The sequence below is a fragment of the Scyliorhinus torazame genome, chromosome 3 (assembly GCF_047496885.1).
Source record: "Scyliorhinus torazame isolate Kashiwa2021f chromosome 3, sScyTor2.1, whole genome shotgun sequence".
Taxonomy (NCBI): Eukaryota; Metazoa; Chordata; class Chondrichthyes; order Carcharhiniformes; family Scyliorhinidae; genus Scyliorhinus; species Scyliorhinus torazame.
Genome location: NC_092709.1, coordinates 154,786,412 through 154,814,358, shown reverse-complemented (window position 1 = coordinate 154,814,358; position 27,947 = coordinate 154,786,412). Strand labels below are relative to the sequence as shown.

General features: G+C 49.0%; 1 protein-coding gene across 13 annotated transcripts in view; it reads left to right on the top strand.

Moving 5' to 3' along the window:
• Positions 1–27,947, top strand: part of LOC140408764 (prominin-1-A-like) — a 362,788-nt gene that overhangs the window by 194,940 nt on the left and 139,901 nt on the right. For all 13 annotated transcript variants that reach the window (XM_072496421.1, XM_072496410.1, XM_072496411.1 and 10 more), the window contains one exon: positions 26,431–26,648. In XM_072496421.1, the coding sequence (XP_072352522.1) occupies positions 26,431–26,648 (218 nt within the window). The remainder of the gene's footprint in view (positions 1–26,430; positions 26,649–27,947) is intronic.

Genomic DNA, 27,947 nt, shown 5'->3' with positions numbered 1-27,947 from the left:
AGTACATTCAGTGCTCAGGTGGCTAACATGCGATGTGGAATAGGAAATCGGAAATTAGAATGATACATAAGATGAGTGGGATGGGGAGCTAGTTATTAAAAAGTAGAAAAAGAGGAATAAGACCAACGATAGCTAAGCAGGAGACATTTTTTTACTGTCCACTAGCAGTACTTCTGCAGGATACACAACACTGGGAAGAGGTGAGACAGACCTACAATAAGTTGAGCTACAATATCAGGAGAAAAAATAGTTTCAAGAAAATTCAACTCTGGTTTCTTGTATATTTTTGTATTAAGAGGAACATGCATATTTTTATTTTAGTTGAATATACAATTAATTTTGTAAAGTTAACTTGAGTGAGCAAGATTTAAATATCTAATGTAAACATGAATGGAGCAAATTGAAGTATCTGTGCTATAATTTTCCACTTATTTCAATCAACTGCCATGGACTTTCCAAGTTTTAAAACGTGTTGGGTTTTGCGTGGGTTTCGCACCCACAACCCAAAGATGTGCAGGGTAGATAGATTGGCCCCACTAAATTGCCCCTTAATTGGAAAAAATGAATTGAGTACGCTAAATTTATTTTTAAAAAGTGTTGGGTTTAAGGTAGCTTTTTGGAGATTGAAATAAATTTTATGATCATAATATTAGCTAGCAAATGTATATCAGTTGAAGAAATGAGTATTCAATCACGATTCTCTTAAGGTTAACTTGCAGGTTCAGTCGGTAGTTAGGAAGGCAAATGCAATGTTAGCATTCATGTCAAGAGGGCTAGAATGCAAGACCAGGGATGTACTTCTGAGGCTATATAAGGCTCTGGTCAGATCCTATTTGGCGTATTGTGAGCCCCGTATCTAAGGAAGGATGTGCTGGCCTTGGAAAGGGTCCAGAGGAGGTTCACAAGAATGATCCCTGGAATGACAAGCTTGTCATATGAGGAACGGTTGAGGATTCTGGGTCTGTACTCGTTGGAGTTTAGAAGGATGAGGGGGGATCTTATTGAAACTTACTGCGAGGCCTGGATAGAGTGGATGTGGAGAGGATGTTTCCACTTGTAGGAAAAGCTAGAACCAGAGGACACAATCTCAGACTATAGGGACGATACTTTTAAAACAGGGATGAGGAGGAATTTCTTCAGCCAGAGGGTGGTGAATCTGTGGAACTCTTTGCCGCAGAAGGCTGTGGAGGCCAAATCACTGAGTGTCTTTAAGAGAGAAATAGATAGGTTTTTGATAAATAAGTGGATCAGGGGTTATGGGGAGAAGGCAGGAGAATGGGGATGAGAAAAATATCAGCCATGATTGAATGGTGGAGCAGACTCAATGGGCCGAGTGGCCTAATTCTGCTCCTATGTCTTATCGTCTAATAAAAGGATCTGGGATTGAACCACCAGAGACATGTTGGTTTGGAAAGCCAAGGAGTCAAAGTGCATTCAAGTAAAAGCTTGAAATTGAATTTTTATTTCTCTAAAATGAATGTAACAGTCTGCAAGTGTTTTATTTTTAAATGAGACTCATTGTATTGAAATTTATCTGGGTATCCGCACAATGATTTCTGGCAGTCCGAGAACTACAATTGAAAAGGTGTCCTGTTTATGTGGAAAATAACCTCGGGGACCAACAATTCTGTAATGAAGTTGCGGAATTAGCTGCCAACATCTGTGATCTGAACTTCCGTTATTCACTAGTGTATTTTTCCATCCAATAATAAAATCTTTATTAGTGTCACAAGTAGGCTTACATTAACACTGCAATGAAGTTACTAAGAAAATCCCCTAGTTGTCGCCACTCCGGCACCTAATCGGGTACACGAAGGGAGAATTCAGAATGTCCAATTCACCTAACAAGCACGTCTTTCAGGACTAGTGGGAGGAAACTGGAGTGCCTGGAGGAAACCGACGCAGTCACGGAGACAATGTGCAGCCTCCGCACAGACAGTGATCCAAGCAGGAATCAAACCTGGGTCCCTGGCGCAGTTGAAGCAACAGTGCTAATCACTGTGCTACCGTGCAGCGACATCATACTGCTGTATTGTTCCATAACTAGTATTAACTTTAGATAGCAAGCTCAAATTGCAAATATTTCATAGATGGGTGAGTACTGTCAATCTACTAAAACATGGAGGAGGCGAAGAGAATGTTGTAGTTGATCTCAAGTCAGTCCTTGTCCAACATGCCCACTTTTCAATTGAGATTGACCGGTGAAGAAAGTGCCAACTGATTTGATCACCCCCAAGATGTTGTTTTGACTAGGATATGCTGACCCTGGACACACCAAGAATCAAACCTGGGATTTTACTGGTCTATGTAGGGGCCAGGATCATACTTGACAAGGCTTTTCTCTAAATTGCTTAAGCAAACTAGTTTGTTTGGTTACTCAAACTGAATCATAGATTTTGGAATTCAAAACTGGCTGGAAAATCTAGGACCACCAAAATCTCTTGGGCACAGATGAACTCTATTCCTGCTGCTATTCTACATTGCTTTCCGTTGTTACCTTTCTTTGCTTCATTTTTTTTCTTGCATTGAAGTCACATTGGAAAGGGCTATCAAAGGTAATGTCAATTTCAAATATGTGAAGTCTTGTGCACTTGTGTGTTTTGGTCTTTTGTTGTTTTCTGTCTGTTGGTTTGGATCCATACTTAATTGTTATAGTTGAGACCACCCTGGATTTTAACCCTGGACTAGAAATGTATTTAAATCACCTGCTTGGAAATTATTTGTCTGCACAAAATCCATCATTGAGATTTCCTGTTTAGTTTCCAAAAAACTGCTTCCTAAAGCTATTGTAAAGATGATTCTTAGCTGTATCGACCTTTTGAATATTGAATCACTGACACTATTCTAAAATGGTCCTCCAAAGGTCTAAAAATAACGAGAATTCAAGGTAAACCTGTTACAAAGCAGATGAAACTTAAAGTAATTCAAACAGAATTGAATTCAGTTCATTACAATTGAAGGATGTATAAAATTTACTTGCGAGAAATTATCCAGAAACTCAGTCCCGAAACACTGATGTTTTATGTTTTATTTTGTATTGTCTCATGTTGTAGCCAGACTTTTCATGTTCAGGGATTGTAAATAGAGGCCCTCTAGAGATGAAGAATCAGTACTGCACATTTCAGTTTAATTCCCTGGGATCGGTACAGAGAATCATTTCTGCAGTATCTGACACATTAACCACAAGACACGTTCCTCAAATTAGATCTTTAAAATTGGAAACTTTGTTACTAAATACTTAATTTGGAAGAAATAATCTGTTCAGAAAAATTGGCTTAGAACCATAGAAAGGATACAGCAAAAAAGGGGGCCATTTGGTCCGTCTTGTCCACGCCAACTCAGAGACCCAGGTGCACTTTCTAATCCCATATTCCTGCACACATCCCATTGCCCTGCAGTTTTCAGCACTTATGGAGCAGATCCAGGCACCTTTTAAAAGAGTTTAGGGTCTCTGCCTCCACCACCAGCTCAGGTAGTGAATTCCAGACACCCATCACCCTCTGCATAGAAAAGTTTTTCCTCGTGTCCCCTGTAACCTTTCTGACACTTAGCTTGAATCTATGACCCCTCCCTGTTTACTCCATCTGTACCCCTCACAATTTTGTACACCTCAATCATGTCACCCCTCAGCCTTCTCTCTCCAAGGAAAACAACCCCAACCTCTCCAATCTCTCCTCATAGCTACAATTCTCCAGCCTTGGCAACATTGTAGTACATTTTCTCTTCAGTATCTCCAGAGCAATTACATCCTTCCTTCAATATGGTGACCAGAACTGCGCGCAATACTCCAGTTATGGCCTCACCAATATCTTACACAGATTCAGCATTATGTATCGATTTTTGTATTCTATACCTCTGCAAATGAAGTAGAGTATTCCATATGCCTTCTTTACAATGTTATCCACCTGTTCTGCTACTTTAGGGTCGTGTAACCCAGACAAGATCTCTCACTTCATCTACACCTCCGTATATTCCCGTTTATTGTATATTCACAGTTTGACCTCTCTAAATGCATTACCTTGCATTTATCTGAATTGAACTCCACCTTTCACTTTCCTGCCCACTCCACCAACCCATCGATATCATTTTGAAGCTTACAGCTTTCTACACTATCCACTATGTGGCCAATTTTTGTGTTGTCTGCAAATGTCCCAATTGTACCCCCCCCCCCCCACATTCAAGCCTAAATCATTAATATATAAAACAAACATGGGTCCCAACACCAAGCTCTGCGAAACACCACTTGACACAGCTTTCCATTCGCAAAGACAGCCATCGACCATTACCTTTTGTTTCCTGTTACTAAGCCAACTTTGGATCCAATTTGCCACATTACTCTATTCCATCGGGGTTTACATTTTTGACCAATCTACCGTGTGGACCTTGTCAAATGCCTTACTAAAATCCATGCAGACCGCATCTATTGCACTACCCTCACTGATCTTCCTTGTCACTTCCTCAAAGAATTCAGTCAAATTTGTAAGGCATGACCTTCCCTTAACAAAGCCGTGCAGAGTATCCCTGACAAGTCCATGCCTTTCTAAGTGACAGTTCATCCGATCTCACAAGATTGATTTTAATAATTTGCCCACCACCGAAGTAAGACTAACCGGCCTATAATTGTTTGGCCTTTCCTTCGTACCTTTTTAAACAACGGAACTACATTTGCATTCCTCCAGTCATCCAGTACCTTCCCTGTGTCTCGTGAAGATTGGAAAATAATCTGCCACTGTATTTTTCTAGACAACCAGGGGGTCTAGATTTGGCAGTACCATTCTTCTTTTTGGAGGGGACATGTCTGCTTTGTACCCTAAGGAACTCACTCATTAGCGCTTCGCACTGGTTTACCACTGATTTATCCTTTCGCAGTTTTGTCCAGTCCACCTCCGCCAAATCACTTCTCAGATTTTTAAAGTTTGCCTTCCCCCAGTTTAAAACTTTCACTCCTGATTTATCGCTGTCCTTTTTCATAATAATACTGAAGCTAACTGAATTTGGTCCCTGATATGGTCGCCCATTGTCACTTCACCCACTTGCTCATTTTCATTTCGCAAGACTAAATCTGAAATTGCATCGCCTCTCGTTGGGCTTGTCCCGTGATGTTTAATTTAAAAAAATCCTAGACACAGTACATTAATTTTTCACTCTCAATGCCCCTTATATTGTTTGAAACACGATTAATATTGGGGCAGTTAGGGCAACACGGTGGCGCAGTGGTTAGCATTGCAGCCACACGGCCCTGAGGTCCCAGGTTCGATCCCGGCTATGGGTCACTGTCCGTGTGGAGTTTGCACATTCTCCCCGTGTTTGTGTGGTTTTCGCCCCCACAGCCCAAAAGATGTGCAGGTTAGGTGGATTGGCCACACTAAATTTCCCCTTAATTAGAAAAAATGAATTGGGTACACTAAATTTATTTTTAAAAAAAATATTGGGGTAGTTAAAGTCTCCTACTATTATTGCCCTCTTATTCCTACAGGCAGAAATTACTCGACATATATGTTCTTCTATCTTCCTCTCAATATTTAGGGGTCCGCAGTATACACCTAGTAATGGGACTGCCCCTTTTTATTCCTAAACTCAACTCATAAATTTGTTAACCCTTTTAGTATATCATCCCTTCTCACAACTGTCTTTAATCATTAATGCTCCTTTTTTGTCACCCATTCTATCTGGGTAATAGCTCTATATCCAGGGATATTGGGTTGCCAGTTTTGCCCCTCCTTTAGCCAGGTTTTCATTATAGCAACAACATCCTGCTGCCATGTGTCTAACTGTGCCCTTAGCTCATCTGCCTTGTTTGTAATGCTCCTTGCATTGAAGTATAAACAGTCAATTTCCTTTGCAGGATGCTTTTTAACCCTTGTTTATTTTGTCTTTCCAAGTCGCTGACCACATCACAAATTAATGTTTTACTTTCCATTTCCTGATCTGAATCTGACCCATCTAAACCTATCCTTGGGTTCCCATCTCTGCCATACTAGTTTAAAACCTCCCCAATGGAACTAGCAAAAGCCCCCCCGAGGATATTGGTCCCAGCTCTGCCTGGGTGCAACCTATTTGGCTTGTACAGGTTCCACCTTCCCCAGAACTAGTCCCATGTCTCAAGAATATAAATCCCTCCCTGGTACACCATTTCTCCAGCCACGCATTCATCCTCTTATTCCTACTCTCGCTAGTGCATGGTGTTGGTGGCACCCCCAGGCCCAATCCCCAGCACAGGCAACCTGCACCATGGCACTGCCAGCCTGGCCCTGGCAGTGCCACAAAGGCACTGCCAGGATGCCCATATGGTACTGCCAAGCTTGCAGTGCCAAGGTACCCAGGTGGCAGCAGGAATGCCAGGGTACCACAATGCCCAGAGTCCGAACCCCCCAGATGCTGTTATGCCTGGCCCACATTTGTGTGGATCGGTGTTAAACTGTGCCATGGCAAGGTCTCCCAGGCACGGGTGTTGGATCCGGGCCTTGGGAGACTTTGGCACAGACATATTTAAGTGAAGCTAACAGTCAAATATGCAAATATGGATCCTGCCCAGCGAGGGAGGGATCCAGATTGTGACAGCTCATGGCATATCGTTAGATCTCGCGAGGCGTCCCAAGCATCGCAAATCTCGCGACAGGCCTCGTGAGGTTTAACGGCCTTGCCGCGACCCGAGTCGGGTGCGAGGCCATTCGATTGGACCCATCATCTATCCTAGCCCTTCCCTCAGCCCATATGCTGCTACAACTATCCCAGTGCTTTTCTGGGTGGCCTCCTATACTCCTCTGTCAATTTTAGATTATTTAAGGCTGCTATCTTAATTCACAGCAAGTCCATTCAACAACCTTGATTTTATAATCCTCAACTTTGCTTTCAAATATCTCCATCGTCTCGCAACTACTATCTCCAACTTTCACCCACCCTACAGTCCTCTCAGTATTCTGTGAACCTCCAACTCTTCACTTTTGTGCATCACTTCCTTCACCCCATTAATGCCAGTTGTGCCTTCAGCTGCCTCGACCCTTAATGGAATTCCACCTCTGAACTGCTCCATTTTAATTCACCTCTCATTCTTTAAGATGCTCCTTAAAAACCACCACCTTGACCACCTGTTCTAGGTTGGGCAAATTTGCCGATTAACAAAACGCCCATTTGGCAGAACCGGGAAAACCCACCCCTAATATCTCATGATTTGGCTTGGCGTTGACTTTTGGTATATGACATTCCTGTGAATCACCTTGTGATATTTTAAAACTACTAACATTAGTTTTTTAAAAATATGTTCCAAACATATTCAAATGTACAAAGACATAAATCAAAAAGCATTATCCACACTCCATAGTTCACAGTTTGTGCAAGTCTTTTCCCCTTTTCATCCCCTCTCCCCTCCCTCCCTCCTCCCCTCCCCTACACCAAAAAGTTCCTCAAACATGGTCCCCTCTGCGTCTCGAAGCCCTTCGCTGATACCCTCAATTCGAACTTGATCGTTTCCAGCTGGAGAAAGTCTACAGGTCCCCCAGTCAGGCTGCCACCCCCCGGTGGCGTTGTCGACTGCCAATCCAACAGAATCCTTCGCTGGGCCACGAGAGAGGCAAAGGCCACAACATCTGCCCTCCACCCCTCCATCAGTTCCGGCATTTGCGATACCCCAAAAATCACCACCATTGGGTCCGGCCTGGCCTCTACCCACACAAGTTTTGACAGTGTCCTGAACACCCACTTTCCAGTATCTCTCCAATTTCACGCAGCACCAGAACATGTGTGCTGATTTGCTGGTCCTCTCCCACACTTCTCACACTCATTGGCCACCTCCGGAAAAACCCACTCATCGTCGCCCGAGTCATATGTACCCTATGCACCATCTTAAATTGAATCAAACTCACCCTTGTACACGAGGAGGTCAAATTTACCCGACGCATCGCCTCACTCCACATTCCCCATCCTATCTCTTCCCCCTCCCCAGCTCCTCCTCCCATTTCTCCTTAATCCTCACCACCTGCGCTCCCACGTGTTCCCCAGCCACCCATATATATCACCAATCCTGCCCTCCCCTTCCACAACTGGGAGCAGCAACCGCTCCACAGAGTATACAAGAGCAGCTAGGGAAAGCCTCTCCATTGCATCCGCGCAAAATCCCTCACTTGCATATACCTGAACTCACTTCCCTTCAACAGCTCCACCTCTTTCGCAGCTCTTCCAGACCTGCAAATCTCTGCTCCAGGTACAGATCCCTCACCCTCACCAGCCCCACCTCCCTCCACTTCCTATAATACCAACATTAGTTGTTGAGTGTGCTGACGGCTACCAACTTCTGCTATGTAGTGTGTTTCATCTGTCATGTAAGGATGCAGGCGAAGGCTCACATGGTGTGATATCAGTGCCTTACATATTGACGATATTTAAGTAAGATATCACATTGTTACGACAACCTGGGCAATTCCAGCCTACTCATCCCAGAGTCACAACACAAGTGAATGAACCAATAATTCTTTTATAATGTTACATTCTGTTATATTATATAATTATAAAAATACCCAAAGTCTTTGGCCGTTTGCTGCACAATAATTACCTGTTTGTAATTGTCAACATAATTATTGTTATTATGACAAGAACTATAATGAAATAAGCAGGAGATACAGTTGGTTAACTATTAACTAATACCTAACACCCACCCACACATACAATACAGACAAATACAAGGGGTGGAAAGGAGGAAGAGACAGGTAAAGGAGTCTTTGTTTCAGATGATACATTTTAGCATGTTTTCTTCACAGTAAGCTTGCAGATTAAATTTCTTGTTTTGCAGTTTGTACTGGTCTTTTCCGTAGTTTAAGAATACCGTACTCCCAACTTTCCTGGAAAGGCAGAGTCTCTCTCATCAAACCTTATCAGTACGTGGTTTGTCTTCAGGTCTCTGTAGTTCCAGGAATCCGCCAGCCACAGGCTTCCTAGAGAGAGAAACGGCTTTCACAGCAAACCTTTATGGAGAGTTAGCTGGATCTTTCTGGAGAGAGAGACAGCCCTCACAGCAAGCTTTATGGAAAGGATTAGCTGGGCCTTTTTACCTCTGTGCTGCCAGAACCGAACCTGAAACCATCAGATCTCAGAACCATTTCAGTGGGATAAATTCAACCACATTGCTGTGGGTCAGAACCATTTCAGTCGCCACCTGTGAACAGGCAGAGCTCAGCCTTTTAGGCCAATCCATTGGCCACCAGCCAAATCAATTAAACCGAGTCCCAGCCCATCTTTCTCACCGATGCTGGTCAGTCTGCAACTCCAGTTTAAACGAGCACAAATTAGCACAGTAATCTTTCCTGCTCCTGGATTAATTTGCTTGAATTAAAGACACAGTCTGTTTGCCTTAAAGACACATGTCCATTAATCATCCATGGATCAAAAAGATAACTGCAAAAATAAAAGAAAGGGGAAATAAGGGAATAAACATGAAGGACCCATACAATATTAGGTTAATTGATATACTCTGATTTCTTGATCATGATACATAGAACATAGAACATACAGTGCAGAAGGAGGCCAGTCGGCCCATCGAGTCTGCACCGACCCACTTAAGCCCTCACTTCCACCCTATCCCCAGAACCCAATAACCCCTCCTAAACCTTTTGCTCACTAAAGGTAATTTATCATTGCCAATCCACCTAACCTGCATGTCTTTGGACTGTGGGAGGAAACCGGAGCACCCGGAGGAAACCCACGCAGACACTGGGAGAACATGCAGATTCCGCACGGACAGTGACCCAGCGGGGAATCGAACCTGGGACCATGGCGCTGTGAAGCCACAATGCTATCCACTTGTGCTACCATGCTGCCTACATAACTGAACTACAAACTAATTATTAAACGCAACCTTTCCTACAGCCATGATGGCAGCAGTTTCAGCGACATGGCAGCAACTATGGATTTCATAACTTCTATCCAAGCTCCCTGTGCAGGGGGATCTCTGCCAGCAGGCGATCCATTGGTCTGCCAGAGCTGCCATGGAGTTGCCCACCACTTCCATAGTGGAAAAGGTGGGCTCCAAACTCTATTGGATGCCCTTTGTCACATAGTATCTGGAATCCTCTATGTTCATTGTCGGTGAGTGGAGATTATTTCCCCAAATCTTCATCGGAGCCTCTTGCAAAAGAGCTCATCTTTGACCTCCAGGGAAATGGCACACAAACTGTCCGATCCCTCTGAGCTGGCTGCAGCCCACTCATATCCACTACTCACCACACCCTGACCCCAATTTAACTCTAAAGTTATGCAGTGCCAGTATCTGAACTTGTAGATATGGATGTCACAGCAAGTGTACCTCCTCTACACTGCCGTTGGATTATTGTTCATCTTCCTCATGGCTTTTTGGAGGTTGGACTATCTGAAAGCTCAGTAGTATAAGGGGGAGGGAAGGCGATCTGATAAGGAAAGTTGGAGTTACACAGTTTCCAATTCAAGGCATCCTTTACTATGAGGGTGAGTGTATGAAGAGGTATGTAAATTATCAACTTAATATCCTCCTCAATGGCTTTGGCAACGTACATTGTAACTGGCTTTGTGACACTGTCCTCATTTATTTCACCATCTCCTTGATGGTGCTGAGGTGTGCCGGTTCATTCTTTTCCTCCTGTTATGAGCCACCATTTCAGAGGGCTTCATTTCAGTGGTTGTGTGTCAGTGTGCTATGTGATGTGCTGAATAGCTGTAGATTTATGGAGGCAATTTTTTAGCATGGCCAATCCACCTAACCGGCACATCTTTAGACTGTGGGAGGAAACCAGAGCACCTGGAGGAAATCCACGCAGACACGGGGAGAACGTGCAGACTCCACACAGACAGTAACTCAAACTGGGAATCGAACCTGGGACCTGGAGCTGTAAAGCAACAGTGATAACCACTGTGCTACCGTGCCGCCCAGTTTCTCCCCATGGTGAACGGTGCTTTTTCCTTCCATGTTCTACGAACGTGTTTCTCTCTGGCATGTTTTCCTGCCGGCATTTGTTTTTATTCATCTGTGGGCGTCGCTGGGTGGGTCAGCATTTATCGCCCATCCCCGAGGGCAATTAAATTCAACCACATTGCTGTGGGTCTGGAGTCACATGTCGACCAGACCAGGTAAGGTGAACAGATTTCCTTCACTAACGGACATGAATGAACCAGATGGGTTTTTAGGACAATCGACAATGGTTTAATGATCACCTTTAGACTTTTAATCCCACATTTTTATTGAATTCAAATTTCACCATCTGCCATGGTGGGATTCGATCCCGAGTCCCCAGAGCATAACTCTGGATCTCTGAATTACTAGTCCAGCGACAATACTAGTACGGCACTGCCTCCCCTAGGACCACTTCCCTAGGGGGTGGTCAGGCCTTCGTCTGCATCCTATTTTTTTTTCCAGAAAATATTTTATTGAGGCATTTGTAATTTTAACATTTTGAACAACAGAGATCCAACACACGCAAAAAAACCCGCAATAACACACCCAACTCCCCCCAACCCTAACTACTCATACATTAGATTCCCTGCCCTTAATCGTCACTTCCATGTCTTCCCTTCACCCCCCATCCCCCAACCACCCTGCTGACGGTCAGTTTTTCTTTAAGAAGTCAATGAACGCTGCCACCTCCGAGCGAACCCCTGTAACAAACCTCTTAAGGCGAACATAATTTTCTCTAACCTGAGAAACCCTGCCATGTCACTGACCCAAAGTCATGGCTTTGGAGGCTCTGAGTCCCTCCATCCCAGCAAAATCCATCTCTAGGCCGCCAGGGAGGCAAAGGCCAAAACGTTGGCCTCTCTTCACCCCCCACCCCGGGCTCCCGGATCTTCCGACACTCCAAATATTGCCATCTCTGGGCTCGGAGCCACCCTCCCTTTCAGGACTTCTGACATGGTATCTGAAAATCCCTGCCAAAATCCCCTCAGCCTCGGACACGCCCAAAACATATGTACATGATTCACAGGATTTCCCCCACACTGCCCACAACTGTCCTCCACCTCCTCAAAACACCTACTCACCCGGGCCCCAGTCATGTGAGCCCTGTGGACCATCTTGAACTGGATCAGGCTAAGCCTGGCACACAATGAGGATGCATTGACTCTCCTCAGGTCTTTCTCCCATAACCCAACTTCCAATTCACCTCCCAGCTCTTCCTCTCACTTCCTCTTCACCACCCTATTTGGGACTCCTTCCCACTCCATCAGTTCCTTATATATTTCCAAGACCCTCCCCTCCCCAACCCCTGTTTTAGACAAAACCTTACCCTGTAGTCCCCTTTGTGGGAGGCGAAGAAAGCTTGGGACCTGCCTCCGGACAAAATTCCGTATTTGCAGGTACCGGAACTAATTTCCACCCGGTAAGTCAAACAGTAGTGGGGAGAATGGCCACCCCTGTCTCGTCCCCGGCACAGACTAAAATATTCTGATTGAACCCGGTTTGTCCTTGCATTCGCCACTGGTGTCTGATCTAGCAACTTGACCCAATCCACAAATCCCTGCCCAAAACCAAACCTTCCCAGAACATCCCACAAGTACTTTCACTCCACTGGATCAAAGGCGTTTTCCACATCCATGGCCATTACCCTTGTGCACCTCTGCAGGCATCATTATTACATTTAAGAGCTGCCTAATGTTGGACATCAGGTGTCGTCCCTTAACAAATCCCGTCTGGTCCTCCCCTATTACTCCCGGAACACAATCTTCCATGCGTTTGGCCAAGATCTTTGCATCTACATTTAACAGGGAGATTGGCTTATATGAGCCACAGCTCTCCGGATCCTTATCCCGCTTCAAAATAAGGGAAATCGATGCCTGTGATAACTTTGGGGGGAGCACACCCAGCCCCTTTGACTCATTAAAACCCTTTACCAGGAGCGGCCCCAACAGCCCGGAAAACTTTTTGTACCACTCAACCGGGTATCCGTCTGGTCCTGGGGCCTGACCCGATTGCACCCCCAACCCGTCTATCACCTGCCCAAGCCCAGTTGGGGTTCCCAAATCCTCCACCAACTCTCGTCTACCTTCAGGAACTCCAGCCCTCCCAGAAATCGCTTCATACTCTCCTCACCGACTGGGGATTCCGATTTATGCAATTTACTATAAAACTCCCGAAACACATCATTCACCCCGCCGGATCCAGAATCACCTTCCCCCCTGTATCTCTCACTTTCCCAATCACTCTCACCGCCTCCTGTTTCCTCAGCTGGTGCGCCAGCATCCTGCAGGCTTTCTCCCCATATTCATAAACCGCCCCTTACCCTCCTCAGCTGTCCCACCGCCTTACCTGTGGACAGGAGCCAAATTCCAGCTGCAGTCTCTGACGCTCTTTCAAAAGCCCATCATCCGGAGACTCCGCATACCCCCTGTCCACCTGTAAAATTTTGCCTACCAATCTGTCCAACTCCGCCAGCTCAGCCTTCTCCTTACGGGTCCGAATTGAGATGAATTTCCCCCCAAATAACCGCGTTCAGTGGTTCCAAAACCACCCCCACCGAGACCTCACCCGTGTCATTGATCCCTATATATCCCTGAATGGCCTCCCTCACCCGCTCACACGCCTCCTCCTCCGCTAACAGCCCCACATCCAACCTCCATTGAGTGTGCTGGGCCTTTCCCTTGCTGAATATTCAGCCTCTACCACCTCAGCCAGCAGCATTTTGTCCATCACAAAGAAGTCTATCCGAGAATACACCTTATGCACATGGGAGTAGAATGAAAACTCCTTACTCCTCGGACTCCCAAAACTCCACGGATCGACTCCCTCTGTGTGCTCCATGAACCCCTGGAGCTCCTTCGCCATAGCTGATACCTTCCCAGACCTAGAACTCGACCAGTCCTGCCTTGGATCCAGGACCGTATTGAAATCTCCCCCATAATCAGTCGATGTGAATCTAGGTCCGGGATCTTCCCCAGTACCCGCCTAACAAACTCAACATCATCCCAGTTCAGGGCATATATATTCAGCAATGCCACGGCCATTCCCTCCAGCTTCCCACTAACCGTAACATATCTACCCCCCGGGTCCTCTTCTATATTCCCCTCCTCGACCGCCACCCGCTTATTAACCAAGATTGTCACCCTCCTCGTTTTAAAGTCTCACCCTGAATGGAACACCTGTCCAACCCATCCCTTCCTTAGCCTAATCTGATCCCCCACCTTCAGATGTGTCTCCTGCAACATGGCCACATCCGCCTTCAGTTGCCTCAAGTGCACGAAAAAACGGGCCCTTTTGACTGGCCCATTCAGTCCTCGAACGTTCCACATGACCAGCCTGGTCGGGGGGCACCCCGCCCCCTTCCCCTGCTGATCAACCATAACCTCTCCTAGGCCAGTCTGCGGTCCATGCCCCGCACGTCCCCTGGCCCACCCTCGGGCAACTACCATTATCAACCCTCCTCCTCCTCCACTTTGAAAGTCCCCTCCCCGTCAGCAGTATAATCTCCCCCCCACTCCCACTCCCTCTCCCATCCTTCCCCACATAGATTGATCTTCAGCTCACCCCCCACTTTGCACCGTGTACTAGCCCGCCCAGCTAGCCTGGCAGCCTCCGCCCATGGTGCCTAGCATCCTACCTCCCACTGATTCCCCCCCCCCCGCTCTTAGTGCAAACAGTCTAAACAAAGGCAAGAAGTAAAAACAAACAACAATCCCTCCCAAGGTCCGAACATAGAGACCCACCCCCCATCGTATAACAGAGCACTGCAAACTGACTTAACTCCAAACAGAACCGAAGAATGGAAAAAAAACAAAAGGAATCCAAACAGCATAAACCCAATGTTTTTCACAACATAGTTCAGTTCCCCTCAATCAAAGTTCAAGGTCCTCCTTTTCCTGCCAGTCCATTCTCCTTCATAAAGTCCGCTGCCTCCTCCGTCGAGCCAAAGTACAACTCCCGGCCACCAAAGGTCATCCACCGGCGAGCCGGGTACAGTAGTCCAAACTTTACGCCAATCTTGCACAAGGCCGACTTGACTCTATTAAAACTCGCCCTCCGCTTCACGTGCTCTGCTTCCAGGTCTTGTTACACCTGAATCTCAACATCTTCCCAAGTGCATCGCCTCGTCTGCCTGACCCACCTCATGATGCGTTCTTTGTCCAGGATCTAAAGGTATCGTACCACCATCGCCCTCAGTGGCTCACCCCCCTGGGGCTTGTGCGTCAGTGCCCTCCACCGGCCAGTCAAACACACCTTCCCCGAGCAGCCTCTCCAGCATCTTCCCAACATGCGCACCCATATCCGATCCTTCGATTCCCTCCGGCAAGCCCACGATTCGGATATTCTGCCTCTGAGAATGGTTCTCCAGGTCCTCCACTTTCTCCAACATCGTCTTCTGCTGGTCACGCAGCATCTTAATTTCTGCTGCCATCGAGGTGGACTGTTCCTCCTGTTCCCCCGCCTGCTCCTCTGACCTCTGGATCACCTGTCCCTGGGCCGCCAGTCTCGTCTCCACGCGGTCAACCACCGCCTTGATCAAGTCCACCGCCATGGCCAGGTCCTCCGCACTCTCCTGCTGTTGGGTGAACTTCTCATTTAAGAAGCTCACCAACTGGTCCATCGACCACTGAGCAGACGGGGCCAAACCCTGCCCATCCGCCATCTCCGCGTGCGTTGTCCGCTCGCCTCAACCAACTGGTTCAGTTTTTTCCGGGCTGTTCTGGACCGCAGCTCCATAAACTAGGGGTCAATTTCTTCTGCTCTCACTTCTGAACCTTTTTTATACAAAATACCTGCAACAAACTGGTGTAAAGGCCACAAAAAGACCACCATCAGTGGGAGCTGCCAAACATGCAACCAGTCACTCCATGGCCGCCACCGGACTATTAACCGGCAAATAAAGTTCATGTCGTCCTCTAGAGGTTTTCCAATGCGCCATGGCAAGCACCAGCAGAAGATTCCACTTCAAATTCCCACCGATGGGTGGAACCGATTTTTGGCCCACATGCCATATTCTCCCACGTGCCTGCCATCAAACATACCCGTGGGTGGGGTGGTGGCTTAGGAGAGTTCATCCTGTGGCCATTCCCACCATTAAGTGGTCCCAAGCCACCATGTTTCCAGCTGTGATAGACTGGATTAAATTCCACCCACCGTTTCTATGCAAGACAATGGAACCACATGAAATTCATTCGGGATATGTGGGGCTGAGTTCTCCGATTTGGAGACAATGGCCGGGATTCTCTGATCCCGCGCTGAATCTCTGGCGCCCGCGGGGTTACCCCCGCACCGGTTGGGGGCCGTTGAAAGCGCCCCCCCCCCCCCCCCCCCGGCGATTCTCTGGGCCGCAACGAGCCGAGTGCCCGCCGAGTTCGGCCGGGTCCCGCCTGCGTGGGTTACGTATGGTCCCACCCGGCGGGATCTCGGAGTTCTGACTGAGGGTGCTGTCCTGGTACGGTGGCGGGTGGATCCGACTCTGGGAGGGCCTCCATGGTGGCCTGGCGTGCAATCAGGGCCTACCGATCGGCGGGCGGGCTAATTCCGTGGGAGGCCTATGTTCCTCCGCGCCATGCCCCTGTAGGGCTCCGCCATATTGCACAGGGCCAGCACAAAGATGGGAACCCATGCGCGTGCGCAGACTCGCGCCAGCTGTGGCGCACATGCATGGACTCTCGCAGCCGGGCGCGCGTGCACGGACCCGCGCCGGCATTCGTTGTACAGTGGTGTCCGCTGCTCCGCCGCCGTACTAGCCCCCTTGGAAGGGATGAATACCTGGGCCTGGCAGCCCGTTGACGCCAGAGTGGCTCACGCCGCTTTTGACGCCGGCATCAGGACTTGGCCACGGGATCGGAGAACCTCGGCCTATGTCTCCATGCAGGCGTGCAAATGGTGGCTTTTACGCCAGGAAAACTGGCGCAAAACGGCCACCAATTCCATGTATTGCTTGGGGCTAGCAAGACAGCAGCGTAGAGCTCCGAGCTGTAGCTGTCAATACGCCCCGGAGAATTGCCAGGTTCGTGGCCATGCATGCACACAGCGGTGGCCTGCAGCGGCCGCGCCATGCTTCATGGCGGATGCAGCCCGCAAAATAATCCCCCTCTTCGGCCGATTTGCGTGCTTCGGACCACCCCACCACAATGCCCCCAGCCGCGAATAATGTCTCCTCTACCCGCAGATCGGCCCTCCCCCGACTGTGGGCGGCACAGTGGTTAGCATTGCTGCATCACAAATCAAGGGACCCAGGTACAATTCCAGCCTTGGGTGACTGTGTGGAGATTGCACTTTTCCCCCCGTGTCGGCGTGGGTTTTCTCCGGATGCTCCATTTTCCTCCCACATTACAAAGATGTGCAGGTTAGGTGAAATGGCCATGATAAATTGCCCCTCAGTGTCCAAAAGGTTAAGTTGGGTTACAGGGTTCTGGGGATAGGGTGGCGGCATGGGCTTAAGTAGGGTGCTTTTTCCAAGGGCCAGTGCAGACTCGACTCTGCACTGTAGATTCTGTGATACATTCCCAACTGCAAGCCTCCCTGTTCAAAATGTTCTGTTCAACAATGTCGAGCAGCACTTCAGCTGCACTTGCTCAGCCAACCCCAGTCAGCTCGCAACAATGGCACCGAGGGGACCAGCCCCAATATTCGGGGATGCTGACCTGGGGAGGCTCCTAGATCCAGGGGAGGCCTGGAGGGATGTCATGTCCCCCTGAGGGTCCAGGAGGATTAGCTACAGAGAAGCCAATGCTACCTGGGATGAGGTGGTGGCAGCTGTGAGCCCCGGGTGTGTGACCAGGAGGACTGGCCTCCAGTGCAGGAAGAAAGTCAATGACCATAACCGGGCAGCTCGAGTGAGTCGACACCATAGCTCCCCACTCCAAACCACCCACCCCTTCCTCCTCCCACTCCCATTTCAACCCCCCCAACCCTTTCTCCACCCCTCTGTCTTCAATCCCCCAAACCATTCTTCACACCCCCCCCAACTCCCATCACTGTGAACCACATCTGTGACTAATGATACCCTCTCTGTGTTTCCTTAAGAAAAGCTCTCCCACAACCGTCGGGGGAGCGCCCAGACTGGCAGTGGCATGCTGGGCAGAAAATCCTCGCTACCTTCGAGAAGCATGCCCTGGAGGTGACCTGTGTGGCCAAGGACAGAGCGGTCACCAACACAGAGGCTGATGGACGCAGCAGAGGTGAGGAACCACCGGGCTCCACCCGGAGCACCTGTCAAGCACCTGTGAGTTATTATTGCCTTACTGACTGACCCATCCCTCCCACTGACCACATGTCCATTCTCCTGCAGGTCCTCCAGCCGACGGCACCGGCCCATCCCGGACAGCACCCTCTCCAGACTCCCAGGAGACTACCTCAGAGGAGAGCTCCAAGGATGCCACCGTAATAGTCGCGGCACAGCTGTCATCCCCACACTCCACCATCGCAGATACACACACCTCTGTGGTAAATGTTAGTGGTCAGGCTTCTGGGGCATAATCTGGTGAACACCACAGCATGCTGTTGATGTACATCAGGTGGACGCAGGAACTCCCAGACCAGACAGCAACTGGGGGGCTGCTGGATCCCAGAACCCAACTGGGTCCCAGACTGATGGAACAGGGCTACCCGGAGCTGATAGAGACTTTAGGGAGCGGCCGGGACATTCAGAAGGAGATATCTGTGACACTCCAGGAGGTCCATTGCCGCTTGGAGGAGTCCCAAAGATTTCAGGCGCAGGAGTTGTTGACGGCAATGCATGGCACCAAGGTCAACACTGTTAGGGTGGCAACCGCAGTGGAGAGCACCATTATTGAAGGTGTCCAATGCATTGTGGAGTCGGAGACGGCCATGGCTGAGGGTCTCGACAGATTGTCCGCCTGGCGGATGTGATCCAGTACCAGGTTGACCTTGATGGGGTTCTGCGGGACATGCCTCGCTCTCATATGGGAATGGCCAAGGCATTGCGGAACTTGTCCCAGTTGCAGGTGGGCATTGCCGAGGCGCTGCAGAGCATATCCCAGTCACTGAGTAGCATCGCTGAAGAGGTCAACACAATGGTGCAGACCATGGAGAACCACCAGGGCTGGCAGAGCCAGATGATGCAAGGAAAGGGCAGCTGGGGCTCGAACCAGCTGCGCTTCCATCCCAAGGTGAACCCCAAGGCCCTATGGACACCAAGTGGGAGGAGGAAGGGTGGAGTGCCACCCGGACCTGTCCCATGGAATGGCAACGTTGGCCACCAGCTCTCCTGTGTTCCACACCTCTGATGAGGCCACATCTCATAGCCAGCACACGGGACAGGGCAGCACGGCTGTGCATCTGCCACCGACAAGTGAGCCGGGCCCTCTGGCCTCAGAGCCCCCAGAGGATGCCTGCTAGGGTCATCGAAGGCCATGGAACGAGGTAAGCAGCTGGATGCCTCCACCTCAATGTGCGTCCTTGGGGCACACCTAGAAATAGTGGTAGAGCTAGGAGGGAAAAGCGCATTGAGGATAACTGAGGGCACTGAGGTAGGGGGTGGGGGGCTAGGTCGGAAGTGAGGGGTCTGGGAGTGGGGAAGGCAGCATCACCAACAGGCGGGTGGGAAATTGTCAAACATAATAAACATCTTTTTGCACAACCAGTATGATGTCTCTGTTACTTTCTTCCGCAATGCGGGCTGACCTCCGAATCCTTGGCCCATATCTCCAGGCATCCCCCCCTACCCGTGGCACCTACCCATCCTCTGACCGTGGGCAAGTCCCTGGAGCTGTGTCCCATCTCCTGGGTGTTCGGATGTTGACTGCTACGTGTGTGGTGGTGCCTCCCGCAGTGTTCAAGCAGTGTCCAGGCATCAAGGTGTGACTGGGATGCTAGGCCATGACTCCCACATGCTGCATTGCCCGCCCACCCATGGGGATCCACTTGGGTTGTGTGAAGTGCTCACATAACCACGATTGCCAATTCCTGATTAGAAATAGCCTTCAGTAGCGTGGCCAGAGGCCTCGGCAGTCAGTGGGTGTTATGGGTGGTCGGTGAGGCAGACGGGCAGGGACAAGGGTTGCTCCCGGAATGGGTAAATACGATCCAGGGGTTGGCATAGTGGTGCCATGAGCGGTTGCCCTCCAAGCGCCTCCCCCCCCACCCTCCAAGGCGGCCCACTCCTGCGGAGATCTCCCACCCCCAGCTGAGGGTCCCCCAACCCCTCCCAGCACTGGAGCAGCAAGCCCAGCACCCCAGGGCTCTTTGCCCGTGAGCAAGGATGTTTACTCCGCTCCCCACAGAAGCCCTTACATAAGAACTAGGAGCAGGAGTAGGCCATCTGGCCCCTCGAGCCTGCTCCTCCATTCAATGAGATCATGGCTGATCTTTTGTGGACTCAGCTCCACTTTCCGGCCTGAACACCATCACCCTTAATCCCTTTATTCTTCAAAAAAACGATCTATCTTTATCTTAAAAACATTTAATGAAGGAGCCTCTACTGCTTCACTGGGCAAGGAATTCCATAGATTCACAACCCTTTGGGTGAAGAAGTTCCTCCTAAACTCAGTCCTAAATCTACTTCCCCTTATTTTGAGGCTATGCCCCCTAGTTCTGCTTTCATCTGCCAGTGGAAACAACCTGCCCGCATCTATCCTATCTATTCCCTTCATAATTTTATATGTTTCTATAAGATCCCCCCCATATCCTTCTAAATTCCAACAAGTACAGTCCCAGTACGTCCTTTCTCAGGTAAGGAGACCAAAACTGAACACAATACTCCAGGTGTGGCCTCACTAACACCTTATACAGTTGCAGCATAACCTCCCTAGTCTTAAACTCCATCCCTCTAGCAATGAAGGACAAAACTCCATTCGCCTTCTTAATCACCTGTTGCACCTTTAAACCAACTTTTTGCGACTCATGCACTGGGACACCCAGGTCCCTCTGCACAGCAGCATGTTTAATATTTTATCATTTAAATAATAATCCCTTTTGCTGTTATTCCTACCAAAATGGATAACCTCACATTTGTCAACATTGTATTCCATCTGTCAGACCCTAGCCCATTCACTTAGCCTATCCAAATCCCTCTGCAGACTTCCAGTATCCTTTGCACTTTTTGTTTTACTACTCGTCTGCAAACTTGGCCACATTGCGCTTGGTCCCCAACTCCAAATCATCTATGTAAATTGTGAAGAATTGTGGGCCCTGAGGGACACCACTAGCTACTGATTGCCTACCAGAGAAACACCCATTAATCCCCACTCTTTACTTTCTATTAATTAACCAATCCTCTATCCATGCTACTACTTTACCCTTAATGCCATGCATCTTTATCTTAAGCAGCAACCTTTTGTGTGGCACCTTGTCAAAGGCTTTCTGGAAATCCAGATATACCACACCCATTGGCTTCCTGTTATCTACCGCACTGGTAATGTCCTCAAAAACTTCCACTAAATTAGTTAGGCATGACCTGCCCTTTATGAACCCATGCTGCGTCTGCCCAATGATACAATTTCCATCCAGATGCCTCGCTATTTCTTCCTTGATGATAGATTCCAGCATCTTCCCTACTACCGAAGTTAAGCTCACTGGCCTATAATTACCCGCTTTCTGCTTACCTCCTTTTTTAAACAGTGGTGTCACGTTTGCTAATTTCCAATCCGCCGGGACCACCCCAGAGTCTAGTGAATTTTGGTCAATTATCACTAGTGCATTTGCAATTTCCCTGGCCATCTCTTTTAGCACTCTGGGATGCATTCCATCAGGGCCAGGAGAGTTGTCTACCTTTAGCCCCACTAGCTTGCCCATCTCTACCTCCTTAGTGATAACGATCGTCTCAAGGTCCTCACCTGCTATAGCCTCATTTCCATCAGTCATTGGCATGTTATTTGTGTCTTCCACTGTGAAGACCGACCCAAAAAACCTGATCAGTTCCTCAGCCATTTCCTCATCTCCCATTATTAAATCTCCCTTCTCATCCTCTAAAGGACCAATATTTACCGTAGCCACTTTTTTTTGTTTTATATATTTGTAGAACTTTTACTATCCGTTTTTATATTCTGAGCAAGTTTACTCTCATAATCTATCTTACTCTTCTTTATAGCTATTTTTACTAGCTTTCTGTTGCGCCCTAAAGATTTCCTAATTCTCCTACGGCGCTGAGGACCCGGGTTCAAAACCCGGCCTTGGGTCACTGACCGTGTGGAGTTTGCACAGTCTCCCAGTGTCTGCATGCGTTTCACCCCCAGAACCCAAAAGATGTGCAGGATAGGTGGATTGGCCACACTAAATTGCCCCTTAATTGGAAAAAATAATTGGGTACTCTATATTTATAATTTTAACAAAAGATTTCCTAATCCTCTAGTTTCCCACTAATCTTTGCCACAGGTTCCAATGCCCCAGGAATTTGAATCCCTCCCTCTTGCACCATCTCTCGAGCCACGTATTCATCCCATCTATCCTGACATTCCTACTTCGACTAGCTCGTGGCACTGGTAGCAACCCTGAAATTACTACCTTTGAGGTCCTACTTTTTAGTTTAACTCCTAACTCCCTGAATTCAGCCTGTAGGACCTCGTCCCGTTTTTTACCTATATCGTTGGTGCCTATGTGCACCACGACAGCTGGCTGTTCACCCTCCCCCCCCCCCCCCCAGAATGTCCTGCAGTCGCTCCAATACATCCTTGACCCTTGCACCAGGGGGGCAACATACCATCCTGGAGTCTCGATTGCGTCCGCTGAATGCCTGTCTATTCCCCTTACGATTGAGTCCCCTATCACTATCGCCCTGCCATTCTTCTTCCTGCCCAGCTGCGCAGCAGAGCCAGCCACGGTGCCATGAACCATGAGCTCCCACATCGCACACAGGAGCATGACACGGGTCTAATATCTTCTGCCATGTCTTAAACCTTAGGTTAACTTATACAACTACAATTCCAAAAAATGAAAGAAAAAATAAATAAATTAGACAATGAAAAGAAAAACTACTTACCAGTCACTTACCAGGGATAAAAAGCACCTCCACCCCACCCAGCTTCGAATTCCCACCTAGATTCAAATTCCCAAACTCACTCGTTGCTGTCTCACTCTGGCTGTGTCTTCTCTGGCTCACTGGGAGAACTCACTCCTTCCACCAGGTTAAAATTTTTCAAAAGGAGGACTAATTGGTGCCAGAGTGACCACTTGCTGGGGAGGCCGCTGAATGACGGGTGGCTCTCGTTAATTGTATGGAAATAGGGCATAAGTGGTGATAATTGGTTTCTTGCCACGCTACGGGCGGGTTGCATGGCAAACTGGCTTCTGGCGTGGTACTCGTTTATGGCGGCCTCTCCCCCTATTCACCGGCCTCTTTTCGCTTGAGTGAGAGCGTAACAAGGCTGGAGAATTGCACCCTTAGAAATTTTTTCTGGAGTAGGGAACTACAGACACTGGCAAGACCAGCTCTGAGATCGGGGTGCCATTTTTGAAGGTGCTCCAATCTCAGAGTGAGGTTAAGGGCCTCCCACATCCTGCATCCATAAACATCGCACCCCCCCCCCCCCCCGCACACATGAGCAACACCCCCAATCCTCTACCCCAGAGGAAAGCCTCCCCCATCACTACAACTCCACACATTCCTGCCCCCCGCACACGACACAGTCATGAGTAACCCAGCTCCACACACATTCTCGTCTGCATCGGGGTATCGTCACCCCCCCCCCCCCCAAGCAAGTGAGCACATACCGCTATGGGATTGGTGAGGCCCCCCCCCTTTCAGGCACCGCCTACCCTTCATTCCCCATCACCCCCCCCCTTGCATGGGCATGGCCCCTCAGCAGTGGCAACTGGTCACCCAGCCACTGCCTCCTGCCACCAAGGCGGTGCCAACCTGGTACGCCTGCAGTGTCACGTTGGCACTGCCTGCGTGCCAGGCTAGTACTGGGCACTGCCCTGCCCTGTCCCCGATCACCCAAGGGCTCCAATGGCCTCCGGGCCCCCCTGGCCTGGCCATCCCATCTGGTTTACATTTCTGGAGATCAGTACTAATTTACACTGGCGTGAGGCTTCGCCAGTGGAGTCAATGAATACCAGGATCTGGTAGACTACGGACTCGAATGGGCTGCACAGATTTAAATGAGTTTAATGACTCATTTAAGTATGCAGATCTGGATAACACCCAGCGAGGGCTTGATCCAGATTGCGTCGGATGTAGTGGTTTGTGTGCATCATTCGTAGCTCGGCACACAGTGCAAAACCCTTTTTGGCCTCTCCTGCTATACACCCGATGTAATGAGATTGGCGCCTGGTGCAACGCGGTGGGAAAAACACACCTTTGGTGTTCCTTTGTAAAAAGGCCACTCCTCAAATTGCACCTCCCAAAATGCATGCAGTGTTGCAAGGATTGGGGCCAAAACCCAGATGAATGCACTGACATGACAATGGTGCTAGATCCTCTGGATGGAATTCAGTGGAAAAATGTCTAAGTTAATTTGTGGTGGTTTTTTCTGGGAGTTTCCCGCCTGCTCTGCCGGCGAGTTCCCCATCGCTCTCCAATGTCACTTAAATCACAGCTTGGGCCCTGGATGTATCTCATTGGTTTAGTCCACACTTATAATTTTTTTCAGCGCTGGGGAGCTGGACTCCGAGATCAGGCCGTCATTGTGAAAGGGTGCCCCAATCTCTAAGTGAGCATGTCGGTCCCACACACTCCCCACCCAAGGTCAGTGTCATCCACCACACACATGGGCACTACCCTACACCCCCCAAATCAGGACACCCCGCTATCACGTCCCCCCTCTTCGGGCCCCCAATGCCCCCTTACAGGACCCCCATTCCCCCCCAACCTCCCAGAGGTCCCGACTTCACCTCAAAGAATACAGCGCAGAAACAGGCTCTTCGGCCCTCCAAGCCTGCCTCAACTGAACCCGTTTGCACTTACGGAGTCCGTATCCATCCATTCCCAACCTATTCATATATTTGTCTAGATGTCCCTTAAATGCCTCCTCATCCTTCAAAGCCCCCCTCCACTGTCCTTTCATGGGCATGGCTCCCCTCGGTCCCTGACCCTTGGCAGAGCCACCCTCATACCCAGACACCCTTGCACTACCACCTGGCCCCTGGGCAGCGCTCCTGCCAGCTTGACAGTGCCACCTGGGCACCTTGGCAGTGCCACGATGCTAGTTGTGCCCATGTTCCAGGGGGAGGGCCAGGGAGCCACCTTGCACTGACCCTGATCAGCCTTCAATGGGCCGGGTGCCATTCCACCTTGTCCAGGTTTGTGTGGACCAATGCTGAATGGTACCCGGCCAAGTCCTCACTGGAGAGGCCGGTAGATCCCGGGAGGCTGGTAGATGCTGGATAAGCTCGCCAAAGTCAGTTTAAAACCGGTTTCGCCGAGCAGCGTTTGGTCCCGTCCCTTTTGGCCATGATTCTGACCCCAACGCGATGTGGGACTTGTGTAGATCCCGTGAGGCGTGAAGGCTGCCGGGAAACCGCCAGAGGCCTCTCCCGGCCGCACGCGCTCGAGCGAGAGCGCAATGCAGCCGGTGGATCCCGCCCTCTGCAGCCAAGAGAGAAGCCCGAGGGCAGATGTGACCTACATGGAAGATTGCAGCTCTGCCACTTGTAGTCCTGGAAAGGGAAATTATAACAACAACTTGGAATTTATATACCGGGTGGAATTTGCTGGCCATTGGTCCCGCTGACCGCAACCCCTCACTGTGGTTTCCCCAGCGGTGGAGGATGCGAACAAGGGTAGCCCTGCTGACAGCGGCGGGACCGGAAGATTCCACCCCCAACGAATAGTGGGCCACCTCCACCACTGCAAAACAGTCCACAGGGGATGAGAAAATCTCACCCAGAGTCTTTAACATTGTAAAACATCTGGAGGTGCTTCACAGAGTGTTCCAAACAACTTGATATCAAGTCACATTAGGAATGCTGAAGATGGATGACAAAGACTTATGGAGACAGGTTTTCAGAATGTTTAAAGAAGGAGAGACAGCAAGAGAGGCAGAAGGATTCCCACAGTTTAGACCCTAGTCATCTGAAGATATGATTTTCAATCTTGGAACTATTAAGGTCTGAGATATGCAAGCGGTTAAAATTGGAGGAGTGCAGAGATCTCAAAGCATTGAAGGTTGATGGAGGTTACAGTGAAGGAAGGGGTGAGGAAGATCATTTTAAAATTAAAGAGCTGCCGGAGTGGGATATGAGCCGCATAGTTTTTGAGGGGTTACAGATTATGGAAAGTGGAATTTAGGAGGTTGGCCAGAAGAGCATTTGACTCATCAAGCCTAGAGATTAAACTAGGCATGCCTTTCAACAGCAGATGAGCTGAGGCAGTATAAGAAAGAGGTGATATTCATGTGCAGTCTTAAACCTGTGTACATATGCACAGTGCAGAAGGATATTTTTAAAAATTTCAAAGTAACTTGAAGTAGAGCTGAAACATTATTTTCTACCTAAGGATTTGCAGAATGGAAAGCTGAAATATGATGGGTTCTGTTCAGCCATCTGACATCCAAGGTGAATTTTATATTGGCTGGTAAGTGGGATAATTTTTGTTCAACCCTTTATATCTGCAGCCATCGAAGAAACCAAAGAAGCTTTAGAGAAGTTGTCTACCTCACGTCAAACTTTAGCCAAAGCAACTACCAAACTTCAGGCAAACTTGACTGATGTACGAACAAGTCTAAACAACACATTGAATGATGTAGCTTGCACAGCACCTAATGCTGTTGCATATTGTGATGGCATAAGGGATTCACTGGATTCTCTCAATATAAATGCAAACTTTAGTCAGGTAAGACATGTTTTTTGAAATTTGCCTTTGTTCCTGATCCTTCCACCACCCAATAACTTGTTCAAGTTAGAGTTTATAGCTTAACTTTCTCCTTGCCTGCTGCTTTCCCCAGCCACCACTATTATTGAAGAGATTATAGTTGTGCTTTTTATCGGTTATTTTAAATATATATGAAATGAAAAAATGAAATGAAAATCGCTTATCGTCACAAGTAGGCTTCAAATGAAGTTACTGTGAAAAGCCCCTAGTCGCCGCATTCCGGTGCCTGTTCGGGGAGGCTGGTACGGGAATTGAACCGTGCTGCTGGCCTGCCTTGGTCTGCTTACAAAGCCAGCGATTTAACCCTGTGCTAAACCAGCCTTGTCTATATATATTTTTATATATTTATATTATTATTCCAAAGAAGGTTTTTCAATATTACAAAATAACACAATAACACTACATTAGTTGACAAATGTATGCAGAAACAGTACAAAAATAAAACATTTTAAACAATATCAACCTTAATAATAATCTTTATTGTCACAAGTAGGCTTACATTAACACTGTAATGAAGTTACTGTGAAAATCTCCTAGTCGCCACATTCCGGCGCCTGTTCGGGCACACAGAGGGAGAATTCAAAATGTCCAATTCACCTAACACCATGGGCGAAATTCTCCGTTATCGGCGGAAACTCCGCCGATCGGCGCAAAAAACGGCGCAAATCCCACTTGCGTCACGTCATAAAAATGGGCCGATAGTCTGCGGCCCGAAATGGGCTAGCAGCGACGTAACGGGATCCGCGCTTGCGCAGTGGTTCACGCCGTGCAGCGTCATACGCGCTGCACGGCGTGACGGCTCATAAGGCCGCGCAGCTCCCCCCCCACCCGACCGGAACAGCCGACCGCAACACCCGACTTGATGGCTGGCCGTCGCTCAGCCCCGAGGTTCGAGTCACGCGATGTGGAGGCGCTCCTGGATGCGGTGGAGCAGAGGAGGGACGCCCTGTATCCCGGGCACGGCCGCAGAGTTGCCCCACGCCACAGCCGGCGTCTGTGGAGGGAGGTGGCAGAGGCCGTCACCGCTGTGGCCCTGACACCACGGACAGGCACCCAGTGCCACAAGAAGGTGAACGACCTCGTCAGAGCAGGCAGGGTGAGCGTCCCCCATATCCCCCATATCCCCTCTCCCCCAAATCCCCCCCTCCCCCATATCCCCCATATCCCCCCTCCCCCATATCCCCCATATTCCCCCCTCCCCCATATCCCCCCCTCCCCCATATCCCCCATATTCCCCCCTCCCCCATATCCCCATATCCC